The 18118-nt window shown below is 29.3% G+C and overlaps 2 protein-coding genes across 2 annotated transcripts; one reads left to right on the forward strand and one right to left on the reverse strand.

Moving 5' to 3' along the window:
- Positions 1-154: 154 nt before the first annotated feature.
- On the reverse strand, positions 155-3047 carry Bm9603 (Uncharacterized protein; the record flags this gene model as incomplete). The annotated part of the gene is made up of 7 exons (XM_001894263.2): positions 155-286; positions 481-562; positions 742-869; positions 1105-1191; positions 2061-2222; positions 2485-2566; positions 3037-3047. 7 exons carry the CDS (start codon positions 3045-3047, stop codon positions 155-157), a joined length of 684 nt encoding a protein of 227 aa, XP_001894298.2.
- A 5870-nt stretch (positions 3048-8917) lies between these two features.
- Positions 8918-16236, forward strand: Bma-dnj-5 (DnaJ domain containing protein; the record flags this gene model as incomplete). The annotated part of the gene is made up of 19 exons (XM_043078284.1): positions 8918-9023; positions 9369-9625; positions 9785-9871; positions 10040-10281; positions 10534-10712; positions 10920-11099; positions 11163-11273; positions 11610-11780; positions 12226-12336; positions 12616-12741; positions 12853-12958; positions 13343-13414; positions 13721-13827; positions 14043-14179; positions 14383-14499; positions 14812-14982; positions 15212-15313; positions 15587-15696; positions 16038-16236. The coding sequence occupies 19 exons, from the start codon at positions 8918-8920 to the stop codon at positions 16234-16236; spliced, it is 2691 nt and encodes an 896-aa protein (XP_042934218.1).
- Between the last annotated feature and the right edge of the window lie 1882 nt (positions 16237-18118).

Below are 18118 nucleotides of genomic sequence, written 5' to 3' on the forward strand. Positions count from 1 at the left end.
TATTCATAATCAATGTGCTTTTCAGTGGATTTATAACAAAATTTTTCTTTTCAATTACATTTCATCAAAACGAAAAAAAAAAAAAAAAAAAAAAAGAAACTATAAATAGTAGCAATTTAATTTGTATCAAAATAGTTGTATTCAAAAAAATAATTTAAACTTTTCCAGCACCAAATTTTTCCAATACTTCCTCCATTTGCTTGTGATAGTCAGCCATCAATTCGTTGAAATGCTTTAAACAAGTTGCTTGATCAATTAGAATTGCTGGAATTTTGCGCAAATCAGCCTAAAAATAAATTAAATATAAAATGACACAAAGTTGACATTTTAAATTTTTAAAAAAAAATATTGCTAAATTTTCCCGTATTTATAATGAAACTTTTATGTTATTTATTTGTTGTTGTTATTATTATTGATATACATCTGCCAGCTATATGTAGAAATTTGTTAGTAAATTAAAATAAATAAAGTAAAAGTTACTTTAACCAAAGCTAATTGCATCTCATAATCTTTTCGAGATTGTTCCACCTTAAAGCTTTGAGCTGTTTCCGTCTTTTCATCTCTGAAATACTCTTGAAAAGTGTTACAAATGATAAAAGTTTAAAATAATTTGATTGAATTTATCACAAATTGCAATTATCCATCGAATCATTTCTTCTAACAATGCTTTATGATCATTGATTGAAATATTTTTTAATTAATTATAAAATTCATTTTCATTTTTTGAATGCAAACACTTACTTTGAGCCAATCTTTTCAACTTCCATCGTTACAATATCCATTTGATATCGTTTCTCTTTTAATAGTTCAATTGAATTTATAATACGTTGATAATCAGATAGAACCCAAGTTTTCAGTTGATTTGTCACCTCAATAATTTCATGTATCAAAATATTTGATAGGTAATTAATTAATATCTTTAGTTGAAAAAAAAAAAATTAAATTTCAAAAAGAATTTATAAAAATTGAAATTTAGATAGTTTTGCCAACTGAGATAATTTAATGAATAAAATATGATTTACTAAGAAATTTTTTTTTCATTTTTTTAAAGTGAATGAGGGAATTTTCATATTTATTTACATCAATTTTAAATCTCATTCATACCCGATCCTGAATTTCAGTATACATTGTGCGTTGCATATTACCGATTATATCATACATTTCACTTTGAGCTTTTAAAAAATTTGCATACTGCAAGAAATAATTATCAGTCAATTAAAAAAAAATAAATGGAATTAATAGTCAATTACGAATTAATCTGTAATCAGATAACCTTAATTAATTCATACCTACTATTCCACTACTAATTAATAGCTTATCAAGTGGACAGACAAAAAGTTAATGTTTAGTAATTGTCGTGAAAGACGAAATATTTAAATTATTATATCCAAAACTAACAAATTCCTCTTATCTAATTCCTTTTCCTCACACAACAAAAACCCTTTGTTAGCAAACCCTTCGTTAGCAGAACCCTTTATTAGCAGTCTTTGTTTCATATCATTTAAATGTCCTCCTCTGCCGAATATCTGGTCAGTTCAGTTCTGTATATAAACTAATCTTGTTAACAATCTTCTTTGTTCATCCATGAGAAATCCTCCCATCTAATCTCCATTCGTTAAATCAGTCTTATATATAACCCAACCAATCCTTCCATAACCATCATTTGCTTTATGTTTTGGGTGGTATTGGGATGCGTCTAATGCTTTATAATTTTGTGTTATTTCACCATTTTTATATTATTGCATTTTTTATAGTTTACGCGTTTGTTAAACGGTGTAGCATCCGTACGATATGTATAAAGCGCTATTATTTGCTTCATGTTAAATAAAGGTTTAATTACCCAAGTTTGAGGTTTCACGACAGTAATTGATAAATTAATTCTTTTTTGTAATGAATCTATAAATGTAGGATAAAATGTTGTTTTTGAATTTCAAGTTTTTATCATATAGCTGACATATCAATTTGCAATTACTTACTCCAATTAATTAATTTTTTTTTTTTTGAACATAATTATTTTGATGCAATTGAAATTTTTGATTAGGTAAACGTTAAATTGTTACCTCCTTATGTTCAGCAACTTTTGGAGTTAGTAGTTTGATTGATAAAGCAAGTTTCTCGCTTGCAGTCGTTGTCTCATCTTTAAGTTGAAATCGTCGCGAGATTGCATCCGAGCATGTCATCAACTCATCCGCGACATCATGCATCGTTGGTAGCAATTCCATCTAAAATATAGCGAAAAGAAAAGCTAAAATATGTAATTATGCTAAAAGATGGATTATTGATTGATTAAGAAAAAATCGATCGATTTTTGTTAATGTCGTATTTGATAAACAAAATATAAGCTAGCAAACAAAAAAGCAAAAGAAAAAAGAAAGATGAATAAAATAAACTTTCGTTTCACTTTTTCAAATTTTAATTTAGAATAAATATTTATTAGAAAATGGTTATGATTAAAGAAATAAAAGTATCGAATATAAAAAATACCATTGAAACAAGTTCAGGTGGATATTTTGTGTCACGAGAACGTTGAATTTTAAGTTTTTGAAGCATACGATCAAATATACTGCTGAATAAAATATGACGCATATACACATATCATTATCATGTTTATCATTATCAATTTTTTTTATCATAAGAAGGATTATTTCTAAGAAGATAGGAAGAAAAGTTCGATTTGTTGTTTAAATTAAGTTTTATATAAAAATGCCAGTTTAGTTTGAACTGTGAACTATGAAAGGAACAGTCTTTTCTTTTATTAATCTCTTATATAAGATTAAATATTATATTAATATTATAATACTTAATCTTAAATTTTGATTTTTTTTCCGCAATCTTTTATTTAGGTTATTGCACAAAAAAATCAATTATATAATCTAAATTCATTTAATGAAGTGGAATTTAATAAAAAAATTTGATAAAAAAATAAAATTGTATTGTGTAAAAGGGAACATTTTTAATTATTATATTTGAAGTCATAAAGGATTTTTCCTAAACTGTTATCAATAATTTTTAATCTGATAACAAAAGATAGCTAACCTTTTGGGCATATTCCATGAATTAATCAAATTCACCGTTCTTCACAACAAAAAGACTTAACAATGACTTACTTGAATAATGCATTTAATGTTAAAAACTTTTTTTTTCCAATAATTGCACTAATATTTACATAATTGATTCAGTTATTATGTGCAAACATTATCAGTGATATGATAACAATAATGATAAAATTATTCATACAAGATCAATTCATGATAACGAATCTGGGAACATATATATCTGAATCATAACAGTGTCATCAATGTAGTAATTATGTAATTAAAATAAAAAATGTAATTATGTGAAAAAAAAAAAGATTATGTAATATCATTCTGAATGCATTTGAATATGAAATTAAATAAATTAATAGAAATTAATATATTTATAAATAATAAAAGTGTAAAATTGCATTTGAATACATTTTACATATACAATTAATTAATTTTTCAACTAGTTTACCGCGGCTAATCATTAATTAATTGCGAGAATGATAAATTATTATCACTAATAGTTGTAAATGAATTATTAATTAGTTGTTAAAAAATTTTCCATACACAAATCACATAGATATTGTAATTAAATGGGAATAGGAAATAATTGAGAATAACGTAAATGGGCGCCACTGTGACATTATTACTTTGATCAAACACTTTTTTTTTTCCTATACATCAAGAATTATTCAATAATGATTGCAATTTCCTATCGAATTTCACAAATGATTTCAAATTTAATATATATTATATGAGGTCATTGAATTATTATCAAAAATTATAAAATTTTATTTCCATTCTGAAAAATTTTTTTCTGTTTTCAATTCTTCTGCCAAGGCCTAAAGAGAATATTTTATTCATTAATCTTTTTGTGGTTTTTAATTTCCGATTACAATCTATCTAATTTCATTTGCAAATTTTTTTTCATTTATTATCTCACATACTAAAATCCTTTGCTAATCCTAGTAATTTCGTTTTTCTTTTTCCTTTTTTTTTTTTTAATAATCATTTAAAAATTAAAAATATTTCAATATAATAGCTACCTCACTTTTTCTCTTTACCGATTACCGATCGTTTTACATATATTAATTAGCATTTAGATATTTTCTTGGCATAGCTGTTCAATGGTTAATGGTATAACTTTGCAGAATTAGTTGCGATATTTAACAATTAAGGAAAATATAATTAAATTTTTTCATTTATTATTTAGGAATCGTTGTGACAAGTCATCACGACAAATTCAACTTTCACTTTTAGCATTCAAATATAGAACTAGATTTCTCAATGATTTATCAAAATACTGTGAATGATGATGATGATCTGTTTCGAACATGATTGATTAATCAAAGACACAGATATCAATTACTTTCAAAAGATATCATTAACAATCAACTTTATCATTTCAATTTTCTGTCAACTCACTTTTCTGCTCTGCAAATCAATAATTTTTTTTTCAAATACTGAAAATTGGATGCAAATTACATGATTGATTCCATTGGAATATTTAAGAAATTAATGAATCAAAAGAAATCAAAGTAAATCAATGTTCCATCTGTTAAATCCTTTTTATTTCTCAAATATTTTTATTTTTGTATTTGATGAGAATAGCAATTTATGTTGTAAAGATAAGTTTGTTTACATATTGGCAATATATTTATGGTTCACTTTCAATGAACTACCATCGCACTTCAACACAAAATGAATTTGTTTACAGTTCTTGTGGCATCCTCAACTGAACTCTATGATTTTGTGATATGCTTCATCTGAACTGTTTGTCAAACTTATGCATAATTTATAAATAGTATTCAAATTTTGCAAATACATATGGTTGAGTAGTATTTATCATTTCCTTCAATATTTCATTTATCGCCAATTAATGATAGACAGTAAAGTTAAAGGATGAAATGTGGTACTACAATATTCCACAAAAGCAAAAATTGAAAAGGAAGTAAAAAATTTAAAGTATTCTTATTGTTTATTCAAATTAAGCATATCAACAATTTTTGTGCTTTGTGCTTTCAAACTAGCAACTTGGAGCATGAAAAGACGACAGATTAACTAATTCTTTTAGGATAGAGCTTCAAGAAGTTTAGTCATACCATTAAATTTGCATAAATCAATGGCTTACAATCTTTTTCATTTTTTATAGATGGTTTTTATTTTTTTTTTTTTTTTTTCCTGAAATAATTACAATTCTTCCTTTACAACAATAGTAAATTTATTCTGATTAATACTGGAAGATGAAAGTAAGTCGATACAATTTAGTATCATTGAGACAACAAATAACAATCTTAGCTTAACTTTAGCTTTGGTTAGGTAAAAGCAAACTGAAACAGAACATTTGATGGAAACAATTGCTGGTTGCATTGCTTTGCTAATGATAACTTCAAAATGATCGAAAAGTGGATGAACTGATTATCTCATAAATATTTCAAAATGATAACACTAAATATAGCATTAAAGATGGTCTTTTATTTCAGTTTGATAAATTTGATAATATTGTAACGTTTGTTTAATGAGTGATAGAAAAGCAAATTAATTAATGAATGAAGCAGTAATTTCATTAGGGTAATGAAAAAATTTTGGAAACAAAAAGAGAAAATTCCATTTCAATTATAGCAGATGAATTCTTAAAGTTATAGAAATCATAATGGATAATAATGTAAGTTAATTTTTTGTGAAATATTGAAAAGACCAAAAAAAAGAATCAAATATGGTTAAATTAATATGCCTTCGTTACTAACAAATGCTAAACAATTATCGGCTTAATCTTTCCTTCCTTCCTTCCTTCCTTCTGTTTTTCCTCCATTTTATAATCCCAAGACTTTTGGTCTTTTGTGTTTTTTGATCATTACTTCTAATTTCATCTCAATTTGATCGATGATGCATTCATGCAAGAAAATTTTCAACACGAACAATTAATTAAACATTTAAAATGAGTCACTCATCAAAAAAAAAAATTAAGCTAACATATAGCATAATTTAAACATAAAACAGTGTTAAGAGAAAAGAGAAAAAGTTATAATTTAATCTTAGTAAAATTATTGATTAATTAATACTATCATTTCATTTTAAATTAATACTTGAATTTAATATTTAATTTAATACTATCATTTAATTACTGTAATAAGTGAATTAATATCAACTGATCATACCGATCCAACCATTCTCACATTAACATAGAATCGATATCGATCGATATTCGGCTAAACAAAATTATCCCACTCGTTGATCCGTTCAGTTTCAAATATATTCCTTGTACCTATCTCTACTCATCCTCAATCAGTCCGTCCATCTTCCTTCTCCTCCATTTCCTTCACTCTCTTATTCTACCACTCACTTCAACATGTCATATAACATTCATTCATCTCCCATATAAACAAACTATCACTATCACATCGTTATCACTATTATCATATCACTGTTATCACTTGATCAATTAACCTTTCAAATATTGCAAATTTTCCCAGTTTTATTCCCTTAAAGTACCCCAAATTCATACCCTTTTCTCTCCCCGCATTCTTCACAAGAAATCTTTCTGTTTACCGCAAAATTGACTGAAGCATTTGGCCTTCATTATTTCTTTCTTTCTTCCTTTTTTCTCTTTCCTCTCATTCACACTCATATTTCTTCATTCTTTCCGTCTCTTCTCACCGGAACCATACCAAACCGAAATCATTGACAGAATAATAGATTTCATACTACTGCACAGACAGGGACGGAGACACAGAGAGAGAGGGCAGAGAGAGAGAGCGAGACTGAGAGACACCGAAACCGAAAGCCATCCTCAGTCCGGTTACTCTTTCACCGCCTGTCCGTCCGTTCAAATTGCACATATTGTATCAAATCCAATTCTTCATTACCACCATTGAATGTATGTATGTATGTGTGTGTATGTGTATGTGTATACGTGTGTATGTGTATGTATGTGTATGTGTATGTGTATACGTATGTATGTGTATGTGTATGTATGTGTATGTGTATGTATGTGTATGTGTATGTATGTGTATGTGTATGTATGTGTATGTGTATGTGTATACACGTATTCAGTTTAACTTCTCTTGCTCCCTAAATTTCGAAATCCATCCGCCCTTTAATTTTTCATTTGAAATCAACTATCATCTCACTCTTAGTCATTTCTTTTCACTTTAAGTAGACAATAACAGAAAGCTTTTTTGTTTGGTTAGAAATTACCAAATTATTGCTAAAATGACTTCTTGATAGCAAAGAAAAGAAAAAGAAAAATGAAAGGTTTTTACATTTAGCAAGGCAAATTCATTATTAGTAACTGATCCATTCTGATGATATCAGTGCATTTGATTGCAAGATAATCAAATTTTGGATAATATAGGATTATTTAATATAGCATTTTATAACTTTACGATTTTATAATGTACCCATAATTAGGAGGAGGCTATTCATTGAATGAATAATTATTTGAAGATCACATCGTTTGGATAATCTAATCAAAAAGTTGGGTTAAAATTAAACTTCAAATGACTTTTGGTTCGATTTAATTTAGATGAAAATCAGAGACAGATTACAGAATTAAAAAGTTCGTTAACAAGTGGAAAAAAAAAAATGAAAGACTTTGATATGATTTAAACTCTTAGTTAATTACCAAATTTTCGGATTTAAAGATACGGAATACATTCAGAAATGTATGATAGATGGAGAAAGAGAGGGAATTTGTATGGATGAGATAGGAAAGGAATATTAGCAAGTCTTCTCTCTTGTTTAAGTAGCAATTTGTGAGCAATTTGCTTTTATTTACCATTTTGTGCATTTGTCTTAAAGAAGGTAAGCATAATCGATTTGTACTAAATGTCTTGTGGAAGTACCATTCAAATGACCTTTATTGGTACTAAAAAGAAATTTGAATGGTACTATGTGATAGTGTTAAGGTTAGTATGTAGGTATAAAAACACCGTGATACCACTAAGATGCTTTTATATTGATAGTATCATTTCCCATTCTCATTTCCCTCTTATCAGAACATCTCAGTTGTCAGTTTCACACATTCCTTTCATTTCGATAAGCTCACAACTGTTTACAGCAGAAAGCATTTACGTTAGATACATTATGCATTTAACAAGACGAACGAAGAGTGGAAATTACATTATAGAGATGAAGACAGTTCAGAAATGATAGCTTATCAGAGAGATGATAAAGATTGAGAATATTTGTGGGAAGAACTGTTCTCGAAGTGACAAATGATTGGGATGTGTCTCGAGAGATGTTCTAATTGAGGAGACGGTAGAAAGCGATAGGAAACATAAGAAGTAGCGCATTGTAATGGATTAATAAGAATATATAAAGCTATTTACGGCTAACTATAGCAGAAATTGGTAACGCAAATCAATAATTTTCTGTGATTTAATTTCTTATGTTTGCACGATGTTTATGCTTTTTGCATTGGATGAAGCTAACATATGACTGATGTATTCTTGTTTATAATCAGGATAGGATAGTTTATTTTGTGTGAAAGTTTGTTTCACTTTTTCGTTAGAATAGATCTGTTGAAATAGAAAAGCTAATGTATAATGTTTTAAATTGAAATGTCTATTGAAACAATTCTTCTGGTCATTTCATTTCATCATATTTATCATGTAAGATTTTTTTTTTTTTTTTGTCCCGTTTTCCTTCATCGCAACGAATTGGGAAATAATTCGTGTGTCGGTTCGTAATTAATTAGTCATCGTGTAATCAGAAAAAAAAAAAAAAATGAATTTAACATACTGACTGTTTCGTTGGATTAATTTCAATTATGATTTTGGTTAACAATTTGCAGCATAAATTTATTCTACAAGAGTGCACTACAAACAATAATTCTGGTTGAAGTGTAATGTGTAATAGTGCAGTACTGAAAATCTATAACTTAAGCTGAAGAAATGGCAAATATGACATCCACTTTAGACGATCAACAGGAACGCCACTATATTGGTAATCTCTTATGTGAAGAGGATGTTTTTGGGCAGACAAATGGTCACACTATTGGTATGTTGTTTTGGATTGGATTGCTATTGTTAACAAGAGATTTGCCGAAATTGGAAAATTTAAATCTTACAGCGTTTGGAATCTTTTTTGTTTTCTTTTTCAAATTTCACAAATTTTTGACCTTGTGATATATATACTTCTGTGACCTCTTTTAATTGATTTCATAACCTTCTGTCAAAGTTCAAATAAAAAAAAAAGCTTGTATTCTGGGAAGTACACTGCATCGTAGTAAAGTAGAAATAAGACTGACATTTCAAATTCTTATCATTTTTGAATTGAACGTTTTAGCTACTGATTTGCAGTTATGATTCCAGTGTTCCTGTTTCTGAATATTTGGTTTTCCAGAAACAAGTGGAAGCGGTAGTGTACCATCCGGAAATGTATTACCAAGTTCCGGTCCAATTGGCCCGACTCCAAACCGCACCTTCTGGCCAGAACCACCACCGCCGTATAGTCCATGTTCTATTGGCTCACCACACTGGACATCATCTGGTCAAAGTGCTGGACTATTGGCTCCACCACCAGTTGCCGTACCTTATGGCCAAACACCCACTGCAACAGCTGTAACGCGCACTGATTTTTATCAATCATCTTTTGGAAGGGTTCATTTTTCATCTATTTTGAAGTCGCTAATTTCCAGAATTTTTGATTTTCATATGTGAAAGCGATTGATTGAATTATATAGTATGTTTTCAAGTGTTAAGTTATTTTTAAGAGTGTTAACATTCTTTCTGGTTAACTTTTCGTATCAGTTTGTTAAGCATGACGAGTGGGATAATGTACCAAGTGCAACTATGGATGCATACATGTCGACTGGAATGCCATATTCTTCTCACCGAACGGTATCGGTATGGTTCCTTGTAATTTTTTTTATTACTTTCATGTATTTTGAAATCGCTCGGTTATGCCTGAAATTTATTCAAATCTTTTATCAAGTGGCATTATTTCTCGCTGTTTTATCAATTTGTTTCCAATCATAAATTTATGTGAGGGCTGAAATTACAGCCTTTTTGCAGATTTTGAAGTCACTTATGGCACCCAATAGTACTTTGGATAAAATGCAACAACATCATTATCAAAATATGTACCGACATCACCAGCAGCATCTTGGGAATTCTCCAGTTGATCCACGAATTTTTGCAACTCCTCCACCACGTGTTTATTCTAACGTCGGTGAAAGTGGCGTAGTGCATATTGATTCATACTTACCACAACATGTACCACCGAAGGGGATTAAAAAGACAACAAGTAGTTCGATGTAAGTAAATTTTTCATTTGTATCCGTGGAATATGATTTGTACAGTTCTAATTTCTGTATTGCTGAATTCTCTGCTAACTTTCTCTGTGGATGTAAAAGAAAGTTTCCTAATAACGGAAAGTTTTCTGATAATTCAACCATAATCATGAATATGCGCAGTATAAAGAAATATTTATTAACCTCTATGAACTTTTCACTTATTTTTAGTTTCAATCATATTATAATTCCTCAACTTAATGAGCATAATTTCAGAGAAGATGTTTCTTCAAGCTTGTTTTTACCGGAAGCAGCTAAAAGTGTGGTTCTACCACTGAGTAAAAGCTATCGCGACGCTGCTTCCAAGAAAGAGCATGTTGTGTCAAGTTCAGCACTTTCCTCTTTTGTATCAAGTCCACCAGCGTCTGTACGTCATACTTCATCTGTTTTTTCAGGTATTAAAATATCTTAATGTCACTCGAGGTTTAAAAGATTGACTATTCTATCCTATGTACCTGTCATATGAAGTTATTTAATGATGTCTTTTACAAGACAGATGTCTTATAATTATATTTTTATTAGTTGTTGCAGTAAGCAGAACTTAGCCAGTATTCAATGAAATCAGAATTGGTGGTGCATTTTTGTTCATATAATTAATTTAGGAGGAAAGGATGATGATAATCAAACTTCAAAAAGTATAGCATCAGCACACGCCACCAATAGTAATCACCAATCGATTGATGAAACCTCAGTTGTGGTATCGTCTTGTACCGTGAGTGATGTTTACAACGAACCGAATGAAGGAACTGTCCATCTCAAAAACAAAGTTGCGACTAAGAAAGGTATAATTATTATTCAACGAGAGGAATTAAGTGTGTTCAAGAATAATTTAAATTTATTAACAGGATGTGATCGTATGAAGAAAAAGGCTGATTATGAATTCCAAAAAATCACTCATAAGAAAAACAAAGGTGTCAAAAGCAACAAAAATGATCAAGTGATCACTGATGAAGATGGTGAGCTCTTCATCAATGCAGTCGTATGGGTCTTATCTGTTAATAGTATATTCGTTAATATTAGTTTATTACTAATAATTGTTTAATAAATGACTTACTTAAAATAGTAAATTTGCATAATGATATCTCAAAACATAGGAAAATCCTTCTATTTTTAATAGTAGGTTGAACATTATATCGGGGTTTAATAAGAATATTTTTGGGTAAGTAATTTCTGAATATCTGATGGCTTCAGTCACCCGTATTTGAATAAAATTTGCTGATTCTCATCATTTATTCCTAGATATCGGATAAGTTCATTTTATAAACATACCAGCGGTTGCGTGATCATTGTAGGGCTAGCCGGTAATCAGGCTGTGGATGCTTCCAGTCGTTTTGATGTTTTACAGTCTCTTGGAACACAAGCTACAAATACAGTTCTACGTCGCGTCACGCGTCGATCTTTGTCATCAGTGGTTGTTCATCACGAATCATCGGTGGATGTAACTGCAACAAAACCAAAAATTGGTGATGTTTCACTGGATGTGTTTTTTTTACACTGTTATTTCCATTATCAAAACGTAACTTTTAATGTAGCTTAATTAGTTCTGATTATGGTTGTTGTGCTGGGTTGCATGAGAGGAAAGCGGGAAATTGGTAAACACATGCTTAACCATTTTTCTCTTAGAAAATGTTGATGAAAATTTAGGTAATAAATAGCAAGATTTTCTCAGTACTGATTAGAATTACGGACCAACTCTTGACTTTTCTTTTGTTACTGAAATTAAAAATTATAAATCATAAATATAGAACTATAAGTACAAATCACTGATGTTTACTTTGAATATCATTATTATTAGCTAGTTTTCATTTCTTTGTCAGCTAATTATATACTTGAAACACTTTTTGACAGTGATATGGATGAACAGATAATTTGGACTGCGTTACATTTATGCTTAATACTAATTTGCAGAAAATACAGAAAAGATTGATAAAGACAGCAGCACACTAACTGAGACTAAAACTAAGGAATTCAGTCAAAATGGAATTAAATCTTCAGGCTTCTCTTCAGCTCAGCGTAATGGTAGATTATATTTTTGTTTTCACTGGTCTTGTCAATTTTCATTGTATATGGCTTCGTAGGAAAATTTGGTGATCATTTCTGAATTGGAAAAAATAGCTTCGTACTTTTTTTTTTTTTTTTTTATATCTAAATTTTTTTTACTATATCTAAGGATTACTATATCTAAATTCATTTGTTTTGTTTTGTCATTTTTTTTATAGTAAACCTTCAAGCTGTTGTGCAGAATGTGCATAATAATTTATATGGAAAGAAAAGAATCTAATAATAGTTTTTTCTCAGTATTCAAAAAAATGATTGGCGCTCGTCGTGATCTGAATACACAGTCATTGATTGATTCTGCGAGATGCGGCCGAAAACAGCGTAATTCTATTAGAAAGCGTCAAAACAGCATAGCAGACTATATAAGTACGTTTTGAATTTATGTTTTGAGTTTTATCACATACATTTCTCCTCCCTTTTCAAAATTTTACCTTGTGTTAATTCATAATTTCATATCGTTTCTATACGAAATTTTAGATATAATGATAGCGCTTGTATTTTCTATCATCAAACATGCTTTTCAATGGATTATGGATCTTTTGTCAGATATATCGTTGCAGCTGTTGGATATCACTCTTTATACGTATGTAATAACTCATTAATAAAAGTTGCACTGTAAGAAAAGGAATTTTTATATAGTCATCATTACATAATTTTTTTTTAATGAGTTAAAAAGATTTAGCAGTGGATTATTCAGAGAGTAGCTATTAGAAAACATTTTATAGTGAAGCCAATTTAAAACTCAGATGAAGAGTTCTTTAAACTGAGCATTTATATTTAAGAGATTAAAACAATTTAATCATGCTCAGTTGTGCTCTATTTATTTTGTACTTTTTAATAGCACACGTCTTGCAGAGAGAAAGAGGGTGGAGGAAGGATGCAAGAAATGAATGAAAAACAATTTCAGGTTTTTGAAAAATCACAAATTTTTTTATAAATTAGCACTAACTTAAAATTTATGTTTAAGAATTATCGCTGGTTACACTAGTATTGTTCTCAACATCCAACTATGCTGGTATTCCATGTTGGATGCTCAGAGGTAATTTTTTGCATATAGATTCGTTGTTTGCGTTTCATTATTTTGTTAAGATTACTTTTATTTGAATTTAAATAATGAGTAATGAGCTTGATTATCAGTGATCATAAGTAACTGATTTTAAACTCATAGCTTCGTTTCAGATTTTTATGTATTTACGAGATGGATGGTCCTTAGAACACACTACAAAGACGTAGAAATCTTTTAAGTAAATGATTAGGTATTTATATATTTATATTCTAATGTAAGTTTTAAATTTAAAATAACTTATTAGTTCAGACAGATTTATATTCGTAATTTTTTGAACAGAAAATGCTGGGAAAATATTCGTTTGTTCAACGTAAAAAGAATGTGGACGAATAAGAAAAAAGTTGTCGAGTGGGGTCTAAATGAAAATATTCAGTTGCCGGTAACAGGTTCATTTTGTAGTTTTTGTTTTTTGTTAAAGTCATGATTGCATTTCGACAGTTGTCATCCTAACATTTTCTTTAAGTTTGCTTAGTTTCCTATATATATCTTTGACATTTTTGATAATAAATCAAAAATGTAGTATTGTTGGAAATTTTTTTTACCATTTTGAAAAATTTTTTAACCATTTCTTCTATTTATATTATTTAGCAACTATTTTAAGGCGAAGAAGCAATGGAACGGATTTTGAAATGTCGTGGGCGTGATGCATATATGGTGCTAGGTTTAAGGGCTGACTGTAAAGATGATGATATTAAGCGATATTATAAAAAGCAAGCCGTTCTAGTGCATCCTGATAAGGTTTTATTTTTAATTCGCATATCTACATATACATGTAAGCATTTCACATATAAGTGAAATGCATCTACAAATTCAATGTGGTGCATATTTGTTAAATTCGATTTAGCTAGAGTGTGGTGATATTTCATATTTATGATAATTAGATCGATATTATTTTTAGTGTTTACTAGAAATTTGTATTAGATAATTGATGATTTTTACAGAACCGTTTAAGTGGAGCAGATGAAGCTTTCAAGATTCTTTCGAGAGCTTTCGATGCAATTGGTACACCAGATGTTCGGAACAAATATAATATTGCTAATTTACATAAAAATCCGCTGGTAAAGATGTATTGTCAATATATATATATATATATATTGCTATTTGTATTACTATATTATGTTAAGAATGGTTTTTCTGAACATCTTGTTTGGCTTAGGTAGATAAAAAAAATTTATCTTATTGCGCCATTTGTTTAAGGTTTACAAAAATAAATTACAAAATAAATTTTTTTTATCCTGAAATCAGTCACATAATTCAATGCAAACAAACTATATCATTTTGCTGCAAACAGAAATTATTAGAAATTGTTGTTAATTTTTTTAAACGACATGTTTTGGAATTATGTTTTAAGATTTTTTGATCTTTTACAGCACAAGGAAATGGAAGAATTATGGGAGCGTTTACGTGAAAAGATGAATGAGGCGCGGAATGCTATGTACTGCGACTGTGGTAATAAGCATACACGTATACCACTAGAAAGTATTCGAGCTTCAGAAGCTCGATACTGTAAGAAATGTAAACTTCGTCATCCTGCTAAACATGTATGGTTTCCTGTATCTTTTGATTTATATATATCTCAAATGATTGATGGGTAAATCAAAGCAAGTTGTAACATGATACCGTTTTTAACTGTATGATTGTGCTGAAGTGCACTCACCAAAATATGGAACCTTAGATATGGCCCATCATGTTTATAGCTCTGGTTATTATTTGTGTTTGTTTCTGAGAATATGTGTAGGGTCATCATGTTTATAAAATATCATATTTCAGAATGATATTTGGGCAGAAACTCGTTTCGGTGGCTTTATTTGGATCTATTATGCATGTTTGGATGGCGTAATCTATGATATTACTCAGTGGGCTACTTGTCCGGTATTCCTTTTTTCAATTCTTTAACTCTTAAATGTCAAATAAACAAGGAATTTTTGTCCCAAATATTTTCTTAAAAACTTGAATAAGTTTTTTTTTTTTTTTTTTGGTTATGACGACTTTTTAATAATGGTTATGCTGAGTGGAGTAGAAAGTCTAGTTCAATAGAAGATCTAGAGCAGCCATGACTTTTATTTATTGATCTAAAGATCGATTTGCAACAATTCTGATAATTTAAATGGTGTATTGTGTTATCTTTATGACATTCTCTTTCAGAGTAATCACTTGAAACATATGAAAGCTAACAGTCATTTGGTGCAATATCGTTTAGTGACAACGACCGGGCCATCAATAAATAAAAACCCGTCGAGACAGACTAAAACTGGGTATATTTCTTTCAAGTTTTCAAACTTAATACTTCGAACGAGAGAGCAATAGATGTCGGTCAGATTCAAGAACAACGCTATATAAATATTCTGTAGATTTTTAGAGAATGGGAAATGTGACACTACGTGCTAAATTGACTGAGATAAAGATGAAAATTAGCTCCGCTAATGGATAGCAATAATTAAGCTTCAAATGCTCATAATGAGGAAGACAAAATGATTCTACCGTTCACTACTTATTCTGTTATAAGGTTGTCATGCAATTGCACCGAGGATGTAACAGAAATCGTTGCATCTTGTTTGTTTTTATTGTTTCATATCTTATTCTTAGTAGTTTGCAGACAGGGAAGACATGAGTACGATGACTTGTGCTGTTATAATCGAGGAGCACCGGACAATGATAGTTGTACTTGCTCGATATCGCTTGGTTACGGTGCTCCGGCTACAGCATCACAGCAAGCATCCTATCGTCCACCGGATAGGAACCCGTTGAACGGTGATCGACCGCGTCGCGCTGGGAGACGTCGAAGGCAGCGCTAAAATAACTAATCACTGCTCTTCGTTGAATTCTTTTTCTCTCTTTTTACATATATCTTTTTCCTAACTCTCATGCAGTTCAGTTTTTAAAAATTAATTTTACGTTTGTTGGTAGTGACACAATTAAACCATATGATCTCAAGGTTGTTACTTATAAGCATAATAAGTTACTTAATGAGGGCATGGAAATGCCAATAAATAGGCAGAAAATTGTCCTTAGTTCATGATTTGAGGTGGATTTCCTTTGTTTCGCAAATATTCCGTTGAAGCTTTCAGACTACAGGGAAGCGTTTTAGAACCTTTTGGATAAAGCAATTAGCAAAGCTATGCGGTGTTCTGTGAAATTTGTTCAAGAACATCTAGCATGGAATTTGGTCAATTTTCTACCTCCTTTTGGCTTGATCTATCATTTTATAGACTGAAGTCCATTATTACCTCACATCATATATCTTTTTGAATTTTTTGCGAAATATGTTGATAATTTGTGAGTTCTCCGACATATTTTAAAATTTAACAAACTTTGAAAATGCATTCAGCAAAATGAGAAAATTGTGGGAATGATAATGTATTTTTTAAAGGACTTTCATTTGATTACATTTGCAAAATGCCTTTGTTTTCTCTTTGAAAACTTTAAAAATTTGACTTCTTTGTTGTGTTGTTTAATATTTCGAAATAAAATTGATCTTTTTACGAATGTAAAAGAGTTAAAATACAAAGAAAAAAAGTATGGTGCTTCGGTAGTGAATGATTGCATTTCAGAATGTTATAAATTGTTCACTCCATCTTGTCCGTTAATCCTCACTCTTGTAAAGATTTCATCCCAACGTTTGCTAAGGCAATAGTTTAGTTTTCATCGCTACATAATAATACAGTCAGTTTATTGAACAAATAATACATTAGATGAAATAGTTATTGTAGTTGGAATATTTGAAGCGATAAATCGTTGATACAATAAAACACTGAGAAGCTAATTTCTTATTCAATAAAAATGTTACAGAAATGTTTGCATAGATATTTTGTTTGCATAGATGTTCCCAACATATTTACAGCATATAATGTTTAAAATACAATGATATAGTGCAGAGAAATAGATAAATAAAAACAAAGGAAGGAGGTTTCTTTACTAATCATCAATTCTACTGATGCAAGATTTGTCTAATTTGAATATTATATGACATTTAAGCAATATTTTAACATAATAATGTTGATAATACAGGGTCATTACAATTACACAAATTTTTCAATGATATAGTTAAGTAATAGATTGTAGTTCAGATATACTCTATCTCTTGCTCATGTGATTTCATTATAAATGATAAAGGATAACTGCCTAAAAAGGATGCAGAAATAATAAAAAATAAAAAGACTAATTTCATGGTTTATTCCCAATCTCTTTGTAACTAATAAAGATTGAGTATAAATTAAAGTATAAAAGACGTGGAAAATTTCAGGTACAGTATATAGCCATTATTTATACAAAATAATAAATCAAATAAACATTTGAAAAAAATATTTGATTGTAACAATCAAAAGAAAAAATCCATCTTGCATAGATTTAAATACTGTTTTGAAGCAATATTGAATAACCAAAACAAAACATCTAATAACTATTTTTTAATAAATACTTAAATCAGTTTACTGAGTCTCAACAGAGATATATTATCATATTAATGTGAGTATGATAAAATAATCTGAGATAACATTGCATCTCGTAATAACCTGGAGATTTGATCATCGATAATGAAAACAACACTGTCGAGATTGAGTAAACTGAAAAATCATTTACATTTATCCATCACTGGTCCTCATCAAGTATCATCAATCATTGTTGTTATTAACGTTATCATTATCATCATTATCATTAATATACTATCATAAGACGTAA

The sequence above is a fragment of the Brugia malayi genome, assembly GCF_000002995.4.
Source record: "Brugia malayi strain FR3 genome assembly, contig: Bm_v4_Chr2_contig_001, whole genome shotgun sequence".
NCBI classification, from domain to species: domain Eukaryota; kingdom Metazoa; phylum Nematoda; class Chromadorea; order Rhabditida; family Onchocercidae; genus Brugia; species Brugia malayi.